Source organism: Otolemur garnettii, unplaced genomic scaffold (assembly GCF_000181295.1).
Source record: "Otolemur garnettii isolate 467f Iridium unplaced genomic scaffold, OtoGar3 scaffold00149, whole genome shotgun sequence".
In the NCBI taxonomy this organism is placed as follows: domain Eukaryota; kingdom Metazoa; phylum Chordata; class Mammalia; order Primates; family Galagidae; genus Otolemur; species Otolemur garnettii.
The window spans coordinates 1,167,937-1,178,918 of record NW_003852544.1 but is presented as its reverse complement, the minus strand read 5'-3'; the positions used below and the strand labels follow the sequence as shown (position 1 = coordinate 1,178,918).

Here is a 10,982-nt window from a genome sequence, read left to right as displayed (position 1 = left end):
TTTTGAGACAGAGTCTCACTTTGTTCCCCCCAGTAGAGTACTACGGCATCACAGCTCATAGCAGCCTCAAACTCCTGGGCTTAAGTGATTCTCTTGCCTCAGATTCCCAAGTAGCTGGGATGGGACTACAGGCATCCGCCACAACGCCTGGCTATTTACAGAAATGGGGTCAGGCTGGTCTTGAACTCCTGAGCTCAGGCAATCCATCCACCTCAGCCTACCAGAGTGCTAGGATTACAGGCATGAGCCACCACGCCTGGCCTCTGGGAGGTTTTCTTAACATCACTCAATTTATATTCAGGCTCACAGGTTTTAATTTTCCAAAACTGAGACTTAACTCTCACTCAATGTATTCTCACATGTTTCTCTTTCATCAAAATCATAAAATTCTGTCCTGAGGAGGTTTAGGGATCATATTTCATCCTCCTCCTTTTTTTTTTTAATCCTATCGCCCTTGGTAGAGTACCATGGCATCACAGCTCACAGCAACCTCCAACTCTTGGGCTTAGGCAATTCTCTTGCCTCAGCCTCCCGAGAAGCTGGGACTACAGGCACCAGCCACAACGCCTGGCCATTTTTTTGTTGCAGTTTGGCCAAGGCCGTGTTTGAACCCGCCACCCTTGGTATATGGGGCTAGGGCCCTACCCACTGAGCCACAGGTGATGCCCCATCCTCCTTTATTTTATTTTGTATTATTAGTGGATAAAAGTAATATACTATTGAAAATGTGAAAAATACAATTTTAAAAAGTCACCTATATTCCTACTAACCTAACACAGAAACCATTATATCTGTGTACTGCCCCCTAGATTTCAAGTATCATCACCTTAGAGTTGAGGAAAATCCAAGCTTGGAGAGGAGGCATGCTGAACTTCCTTACCTGTGAGTATGTTAGTGAAATCTTCGGAGCTGAGACTAGAACTCAGATAAGTGTTTCCATAAACATGTTCACTTCTCTGTGCTATGTGTAAGAAGTAAGGCTAAGAAGTGTTTTACTTACTAAACTATGTTTAAAATTAACATCTGTTCTAAGAAATTATTAACTGTTTTTTTTTTTATCTCTCTTCCACTAGCACACAGCAAACAGATGGTCAAAAAAGAAAGGAGGCCAGGTGTATGGCTCATGCCTGTAATCCTAATAATTTGGGAGACCAAGGTGAGAGAATCACTTGAGGTCAAGAGTTCAAGACTAGTTCAAGGGCAGTGCCTGTTGTTCAGTGAGTATGGTACCGGCCCTGCATACCGAGGACAGAGGGTGGTGGTTCAAACCTGGCCCTGGCCAAACTGCAGCAACAAAAAAAATAGCTGGGTATTCTAGTGGGCGCCTGTAGTCCCAGCTACTTGGGAGGCTGAAGCAAGAGAATTGCCTAAGCTGTAAGAGCTGGAAGTTGCTGTGAACTGTGATGTTATAGCACTCTACTGAGGGTGACAAAGTGAGACTGTCTCTTAAAAAAAAAAAAAAAGACTACTTCAAGTAAAATCGAGATCCACTCTCTACAAAAAACAGAAAAATTAGCTGGGCATGATGGCATGTGCCTATAGCATCCCAGCTACATAAGAGGCTGGAGTGGAAAGAGCACTTGAACTATGAGGAGTTTGAGGATATAGTGAACTATGATGATGCCATAGTTCTGCAGCCCAAGTAACAGAGCAAAACTGTTCTTTTTCCATACCAAACATTAAAAAAAGACAAATGAATATATATATATTTTTTGAGACAGTCTTACTCAGTTGCCCTGGGGTTGAGTGCCATGACCTCATAACTCACAGCAACCTTAAACTCTTTGGCTCAAGGGATCCTCTTATCTCAGTAGCTGTTGACTACAGGTGCCTACCACAAAGCCCAGCTATTTTTAGAGATGGGGTCCTGAGCTTGCTCAGGCTTGTCTCAAACTCCTGAGCTTAAGCCATTCACCTGTTTCGGCCTCCCAGACTGCTAAGATTACAGGTGTGAACCACTGCAGCTGGTCAGTCAAATGAATCATATATATATATATATAAAAATATAAAATTAAATGTGAAGCTATGAAATAAAAGAAACCACCCTTAAGGGGCAGGAAAAAAAATAAATGTGAAAGTTCACTCACTCAAAATGGAAGTTCACTCATGGCAGGAAAATTGTGGTGAGATGAAGTCCCTTAATAATGTAATACTCACACGCTAATACATCTCATGAACACATGATTCCGCTAGGCAGAAACTGGGAGAAATTCAGTATTCTACTTTTCCTTTGTGTATCCACAGCTCTCAGAAGCTTTCCTAAATGGTTAGATAACACCCCAAGCCCATGCTCACCTCTCCTCCCGCTCCCGTTTTTGTTTCCGAGCATGGCGATCCATCACACTAGTTTTAGTCCTTGTCTTCTTCCAAGAGTAGTAAAATTTCACTAGACTTGCTATAGATTTATCAGGAAGCTAAATATGAAAAAATAAGTTGGTTTAGATTTAAAAACTGACCTTTAAAACCCAATATATTTAAATGCATTTAATAGGGATCACTCTCACATGTTCAGAAATATCCAGAGTCATTGTCCTTACTTTCAGGTAAGACAAAAATTGATAAAAGAATTCTTACCAATGTATTTTCAATTTTTTAAAAATTTAATTAATTAATTTTCTGAGAGACAGAGTCTCACTCTGTTGCCCTGGGTAAAGTGCCATGACATAATAGCTCACAGCAACCTCAAACTCATAGCCTCAAGAGATCCTCTTGACTCAGCCTCCTGAGTAGCTGGGGCTACAGGTGCCCAGCTAGCCTTTCAGCAGAGACAGGGGTCTTGCTGAAGCTGGTCTCGATCTCCTGAGCTCAAGTGATCCACCCACCTTGGCCTCCCAGAATGCTAGGATTACAGGTGAGAGCCACTAAGGCAGGCCATGTATTTTCAAATTACTAAAGTTTGATCGTAAGTGACATTTGCGAAAAAGATAGCTAATCAGGAAGTTGAATCAGAGTTTTCACACACTCAATGTTCTGAATATAACTTAGTTTCTTTAAATAGTCTCACTATGTGGCCCTTGGTAGCGTGCCGTGGTGTCATAGCTCACAGCAATCTCAAACTCTTGGGCTTACGTGATTCTCTTGCCTCAGCCTCCTAAGTAGCTGGGACTATATACAGGCACCCACAACAATTGGCTATTTTTTTTGTTGTTGCAGTTGTCATTGTTGTTTAGCTGGCCCGGGCTGGGTTTGAACCTGCCAACCTTGGTGCACGTGGCTGGCGCCATAACCATAACCACTGTGCTACAGGCACTGAGCCTAACTTTGGGGTTGTTAAAAACTTAATTTGAATACTTAATGTAAATTTCAGTGAACTTTTAAGTAGGAGTCTACCTAAGAACTTTACTAGAATGAAAATGGTAAGGTATAACTAAGAAAATGTGGTGAAGACTATGTTAACCAGTTTGATGAAAGTATTTCAAATTGTATACGAAACCAGCACATTGTACCCTGTAGTTGCATTAATGTGCACAGCTATGATTTAATTTAAGAAAGAAAGAAAGAAAGAAAGAAAGAAAGAAAGAAAGAAAGAAAGAAAGAAAGAAAAGAAAAGAAAGAAAGAAAAGAAGGAAAGAAAGAAAAGGGAAAGGGAAAGGGAAAAGAAAAGAAAATGGTAAGGAAACATTCCCTAGGCAGACAGGGCCCCATGAAGCTCCATTTAAATAACCACCAAAGATCCTTTCCACTGGTCTTAACTTCTGGAGGAACTAGGATAGTAGGAAAGGAGCTGGCAGTGTTAAGAAGTACATCAGTCTTGGGTGGTGCCTGTGGCTCAGTGGGTAGGGTGCCAGCCCCATATACTGAGGGTGGCAGGTTTGAACTCGGCCCCGGCCAAACTGCAACAAAAAAATAGCCAGGTGTTGTGGTAGGCGCCTGTAGTCCCAGCTACTCGGGAGGCTGAGGCAAGAGAATCGCCTAATCCCAGGAGTTTGAGGTTGCTGTGAACTGTGACCCCACAGCACTCTACCGAGAGCAACAAAGACTGTCTCTTAAAAAAAAAAAAAAAAAAACAAGAAGTACATCAGTCTTGAAATCTACAGACCTCATTCAGAGAACAGCATGTAATAAAGCTGTATTGTCTAAAGGGAGTTTTATTAGGCCAGGTGTAATGGCACACCTATAATATTAGTACTCTGAGAGGCCAAAGTGGGTAGAATGCCTGAGCTCACAGGTTCGAGATCAGCCTGAGCAAGAGTGAGACCTCATCTCTAAAAATAGCCAGGCACTGTGGTGGGCACCTGTATCCCAGCTAAATGGGAGGCTGAGGCAAGAGAATCACTTGAGCCTAAGAATTTGAAGTTGCTGTGAGCTATGATGCCACAGCATTCTACCAAGGGCAACAAAGTGAGACTCTGTCCCAAAATAAATAAAGGGAGCTTTACTAAAAATGAGAAAATTTGTAGCTGGGCATTCTGGTGGGTGCCTGTAGTCCCAGCTATTTGAGAGGCAGAGGCAAGGGAATCGCCTAAGCCCAGGAGTTGGGAGGTTGCTGCGAGCTGTGACGCCACAGCACTTGACCGAAGGCGATAAAGTGAGACTCTGGCTCTACAAAGAAAAAAAAAAAAAGGAATATTTGTACTTGAGGATGATAACCCTATCTCCCAAGAAAGCTGCAGAAGAGAGAATAGTGGACTTGGGGGATGGGGAGGAAAAATATCAACAGTCTCATCTACTTACCATTTGTTGGATTCTATGAAAAGTTTTCCCATGAAAACTAAAGGCTTGCTCAAATAAGACTTTATCTTCCACAGTCCACTCATCGGGGAAGGGGGTAAAGTTGGGCAAATCAGCCAATGATTTTTCAATATTATGCTTATGCCAAAAGAGCATCCCAAGAGCCTAGAAAAATATCAGTGAAATTTTATTCAAACAAACTGAATTAAATACTAAAATGAAAATGAGATTGGCAGAAGAGTGTGTACTACTTTACATTCAGACAAATCCATAACTAACTCAAAAGTGCTAAGTGGCAGTACTTTAATGAGGTCATTTCACCATGTGTCTAAATTATTGTCTAGTAGCCCCTCATAACCCAATAAGGTCTTAAGCATTTCCTGTCAGGCAAGCTGAGCTGTCGTAAACTCCCACAGCTTTTGTCTTAATTTCTCCTCCTTACTTTCAAAGGATAGTTTTGTCAGATATAGGATTCCTGGTTGACACCTATCTTCTCTTAGCGTTTTGAATGTATTAGTCCACTGCCTGCCTTCTGGCCTCCAAGGTTTCTGATGAGAAATCTGGCCACTATCTTTTTTAGGAATTCTTTTTTTTTTTTTTTAATTGAGACAGAGTCTCAAGCTGTCACCCTGGGTAGAGTGCCACTAGGTGCGTGATGTCACAACTCACAGCAACCTCAAACTCTTGGGCTTAAGAGTTCTCTTATCTCAGCCTCCCAAGTAGCTGGGACTACAGGTGCCTGCCACAACTCCCAGCTATTTTTTTTTTTTTGTAGTTGTCATTGTTATTTAGCAGGCCCAGGCTGGGTTCGAACCCACCAGCCTTGGTGTATGTGGCCAGCGCCCTACGGCACTTGAGCTACGGGTGCTGCCATTTCAGGAATTCTTAGTGTGACAAGTCACTTCTCTTTTATTGCCCTCTAAGATTTTCTTTGTTTTGGCTTTTGATAGTCTGATTATAACATGGAGTTTCAAGTTCATCTTATTTAGAATTTACTGATCTTCTTTTGGGTTTATAGAAGTTTTGGGCCATTATCTCTTCTGCCACCCTGTTTTTCAGGAAGTCTTCTTTTTATTTTCTTTGAGTGGGCCATACTTGATCATTTCTCTGTATGCTTTACCATTTTTTTTCATTGAAAACCAGAAATATCAATCTAATAATGTAGTAACTCTGATAAATCAGACTCTTGCCTTTCTCTAGGGTTTGCTGGGTTTTATCACAGTTTTTGCTTAAAAAAAAAAAATACTATTTATTGTATGCTACCTGTAAGCCATGGATCAGCCTTAAGTATAAAACTCAAGGTCTTTTCAGAGGCTATGTCCTTCCCTGGGTATGCACGGCAACCGTATAATTTCCCCCTTATATGCAGGAATGTCCTCCTGTTTATGTCTGCCTTCCAAAAGTGAAAAAGGAGAAAAATGAAGGCAGAGAGAATGCATAAGCTTCAGCTGGAGGGGGGGAGCTTGCAACAACCATGGCTGCTGTTCTCCTTGTACCTATTAGAAGTCGCAGTCAGTAATCAGAGAATAGATCCTATCCTTGGAGAACAAGGTGCTTCTTGCTCACCCAGGTTCTACAAGATATGTGCAAGCTGCATCAGGAACAGTTCACAGCTGCTTGCCATAGGGCTGCCGCGGTATGGGATGGGTAGCTGCTAGCTTGCTATGATCTAAAACTGAGCAAAGTTACATTTACAGCCTTTCAGTGAACTCCAGAGCTCCAAAATAGTTACCTCACACTGTGCCAGTGCAATTTGTATCTAGGTGGAGAGACATCCCCAGGTGATTCAGACTCGGCCATCTCCCAGAATTCTCCTTGTCATATGTACCTTGCATACTACCTCATTTATCCCAAGTCCTGTGAGGTACATTCTCTTATTCCCACTTCTCAGATTAGAGTATGGAGCCCTGAGAAATAAAGTAACTTGCTAAAGGTCTCAGAACTAGTAACAGGCAGAAGCAGCATGGGTATACAAGACATGCTCTTCAAGAGTCACACTTTAGGCTCGGCGCCTATAGCTCAACCGGCTAAGGCGCCAGCCACGTACACCTAAGGTGGCGGGTTTGAATCCCCAGCCCGGAGCCTGCCAAACAACAATGATGGCTGCAACCAAAAAATAGCCGGGCGTTGTGGCGGGCGCCTGTGGTCCCAGCTACTTGGGAGGCGGAGGCAAGAGACTCGCTTGAGTCCAGGAGTTGGAGGTTGCTGTGAGCTGTAATGCCATGGCATTCTACCCAGGGGGACAGCTTGAGGCTCTGTCTCAAAAAAAAAAAAAAAAATCAAATATAGGATGAAGAAATATGATTTAAGAGCTCGGCGCCTGTGGCTCAAGCGGCTAAGGCACCAGCCACATACACCTAAGGTGGCGGGTTCGAATCCCCAGCTCGGGCCTGCCAAACAACAATAATGGCTGCAACCAAAAAATGGCCAGGCATTGTGGTGGGCGCCTGTGGTCCCAGCTACTTGGGAGGCGGAGGCAAGAGACTCGCTTGAGCCCAGGAGTTGGAGGTTGCTGTGAGCTGTAATGCCATGGCATTCTACCCAGGGGGACAGCTTGAGGCTCTGTCTCAAAAAAAAAAAAAAAAAAAAAGAGTCACACTTTAATGCCTCTCTATATAAATGCAGAGTAATTTACAAAAACACTCATTGTTTTGTTCTTCTTTTATTTAAAAAACCTCTCATATGCAGAGTTTTTTTCCAGCTGAAAAAGGAAGAAAGTACAAATAGATAAGGAACACTTCAGAAAGAAAAGCGATAACATAGCAAATACTTTCCTGAAAGAATTTTCTTTTCCTTTTTTTTGGAGTCTCACTATGTTACCTTTGGTAGAGTGCCATGGTGTCACAGCTCACAGCAACCTCAAACACTTGAGCTTAAGCAATTCTCTTGCCTCAGCCTCCCAAGTAGCTGGGACTACAGGCGCCAATCACAACACCTGGCTATCTATTTTTTGTTGTTGTAATTGTCATTGGTATTTAGCAGGCCCGGGCCGGGTTTGAACCCACCAGCCGTGGTGTATGTGGCTGGTACCCTAAACACTGAGCTACAGGTGCTAAGCCCTAAAAGAATTTTCTATACTACAGTTGTAAAGGAGAAATGATCAAGACTAAAATCTTTAAAAAATGGGATCTCTGTTGCCCAGTTTGAGACTAAGATCCTTAAGAATTCATACTGGTATGTTTAACAATCACCCAATAATATTTATACTTTCTAAACAGAATAATAAGTTAGGAAGTATATATTCAGGGCAACTTCTATCTATGCTCCCAAATTATGGTCATAAATAATAACATTTTAAATTAAAAAATTAAAATTAATCATTAACTTATTACTCATTAATTTAATGATTTTCTGAGGAACTTTGTGAGTAGGTTTTGGCGGGGGGAAGCATATGTTTCTTGTTTTAAAAGATTTTGAAATTATCTTAGTATAACAGGCTTTTCTCAAAGTACCTTCAATGACCAGGATAGATTTAAAAGTAAGATCACACCTGAACACGTACAATTTCATATAATCTAAACTCTTGGTACCATTAATCATTGGGATAAATGAGCAACATTAGTACCTTATTGGCTGTAAGATCTAGATCAATAGGATGTTAACTATTAATCCAATTTAATGTACTTAAGACACCAGTATACTTCTGAAAAAAATAAACCTTGTGGATTTTTTATCAATATGTTTTCAGAAGTGTTTAAAAGAAAACCTCAGAGTAGATAAGGTGTCTAGGAATCACTAGAGGACAGGAGTTCAGGACTAACCCACCTGGGCAATATATCAAGATCTCACCTCTACAAAAAATGAAAATAAAAAAATTAGCCAGGCTAGTGGTCCTACTACTCAGGAGGCTGAGGTGGGAGGATCGTTGAGCCCAGGAGTTTGAGGCTGCAGTGATCTATGATTGTGCCATTCCACTCCAGCCTGGACAACAGAGTGAGATCCCATCTCTTAAAAAACAAAACAAAACATAAAACCTTAGTCAAATGTTTACAACCTGAAAGTGATTTAAAACAAAGAATATTACAACACTGCAAGTTTGAGGGTGACAACAAGAACCAGAAAATATCACATGAGAAAAATAAGCAAATCACATAAACAAATGAGGAAGCATTATACTCAAGATCCAGCCCTTAACAACCTGAAAGTAATCGCTGTCCTAAAGGCTGCAGACCTACAGAAATGCACAGATGCCTTTCAAATCAACGGGTTCTCAAATACTCACTTATACAGACCAGAGTCTGTATAACCAACCACCAGAAAGTTGCTAATGAGGAAACACTGCTAACTCAATAAGGAGAAGAAAACAAATGACGTAGCTATAAAAACCCATTTTGAACGATCTATGTCATTACCTGTTCCATGTTGTAGCCATGTTTCTCTTTGGCAATGGCAATGTATTCATCCACTGAAAAACAAGATGAGAGACCAGGAAACAAATGAGGGATACAGCACAGTGTATGTCTGCTAGAATTGACATGCGTATGTCTTACTGGCCTGTCATGCACAAGACTAAAATAAATAGATGGTAATAAAACAGATTCATATAATTCCATTATGAATTCTACAGAGAAATGCCAAATATATACTCAAATATTAACAGTAGATATCTTCTGGTGATGAGATTATAAGGTTTTTTTTTTTTTGAGACAGAGTCTCAAGCTGTCACCCTAGGTAGAGTGTCATGGCGTCACAGCTCACAGCAACCTCAAACTCTTGGGGTTAAGTGATTCTCTTGTCTCAGCCTCCCAACTTGCTAGGACTACAAGCCCCCGCCACAATGCCTGGCTACTTTTTCTATTGTTGTTAAAGTTGTCATTCCAGGCCAGGTTTGAACCCACCAGCATCAGTGTATGTGGCCAGCACCCTACCCACTAAGCAACGGGCACTGTCCAAGAGATTATGAGGTTTTTAAAAACTTGATTTTAGGCTCAGTGCCTATAGCTCAGCGGGTAGGGCGCCAGCCACACATACCAGAGCTGGCGGGTTTAAACCCAGCCGGGGCCTGCAGTCCCAGCAAGTTGGGAGGCTGAGACAAAAGAATCACTTAAGCCCAAGAGTTTGAAGTTGTAAGGTGTGATGCCACAGCACCCTACTGGGGGTGAACATAGTGAGATTCAGTCTCAAATAAATAAATAAATAAAAATAAATAAAAACTTAATTTTACTTAAAATTTCTACAAAAAACAAGTATTACTTTGAAAAATAATTACTTACCAATAAAAAGAAATACAAACTTGGGATTCCTTTTTTTAGTCTCAGCTGAGGCTAAAGAGCAAGAAAGCTATTTTTATGTTTAAAACAAACAATTGTTTGTACAAAAGAAACTTAAGAGATAAAGTCCATGAACCAACCCTAGTATTTGTTTTCATGTATATACTACTCCAATACAAGGTAGCAAATCCTAGCTTTCAAAGACTAAGGAAACACCAAGGAAAATAAATTGACTCAACCTACAGAAAGTCCCAGCCCCAAAGATGAATCTATTTCCTTCCTAAGAATTCTCTAGTCTGGTGTTTTTCAACATTTTTTATCTCCTGGCACACTTGAACCTATAGTTAAATTTTGCAGCACACTTAAATTATATTGATCAAAAAAAAAAAAAAGAGTAAAGAAAAGAATATATTTAACGTGCTTTGACCTTCTTTCAAAATTTATTTAATTAATGATCTTGAAAATTTTTTGAGTCATACCTAATAAGATCTTTTCATAGCACACCAATGTGCCATAGCACATGGGTTGAAAACCACTGGTCTCATCCTTCTTCCCAAATATACCAGAAAAATAATGAACTACTAGTCAATAGCATTGCCTTAAATTGTTATTTTATTGTAGATGAAAATCATCTATGATTTTCCTTTATAAAAATAACACAAGCTGGAAAAAAAAATCAAGCAGCAGAGATATGGTATGAAACAAGCAGTAAATCTCACTCTCCACATGCAATGACCAGACTTACAGAAAATGGGCTCAGAGTGGTTCACTCGGCCACTGACACACTATAATAAGCAAAAGAGATCTAATAAAAGTCCTTGCTCCCAAATCTCAGTATGCTATTCAGTTAACCACAACCATGCTCCTAACTGTAGTTTAACTGACAACCAAGTTAGGAAAAAGAAAACAATTTTGGAAAATAATTCAAATACTCAGTTGTATGCACATATTCTATTTCTTGGGGGAAAAAATATTCCATTGATTAACAAAAAAGGTTTTTTGTTTTTTTTGAGACAGAGCCTCAAGCTGTCCCCCTGGGTAGAGTGCCGTGGCATTACAGCTCACAGCAACCTCCAACTCCTGGGCTCAAGCGAGTCTCCT

General features: G+C 40.7%; 1 protein-coding gene across 1 annotated transcript in view; it reads right to left on the bottom strand.

Moving 5' to 3' along the window:
• RCOR1 (REST corepressor 1) overlaps positions 1-10,982 on the bottom strand; it is a 162,099-nt gene that overhangs the window by 24,781 nt on the left and 126,336 nt on the right. Inside the window, 3 exon segments of the mRNA XM_012811080.2 lie at positions 2,296-2,414; positions 4,675-4,836; positions 9,024-9,076. Of these exon segments, the coding sequence (XP_012666534.1) occupies positions 2,296-2,414; positions 4,675-4,836; positions 9,024-9,076 (334 nt within the window).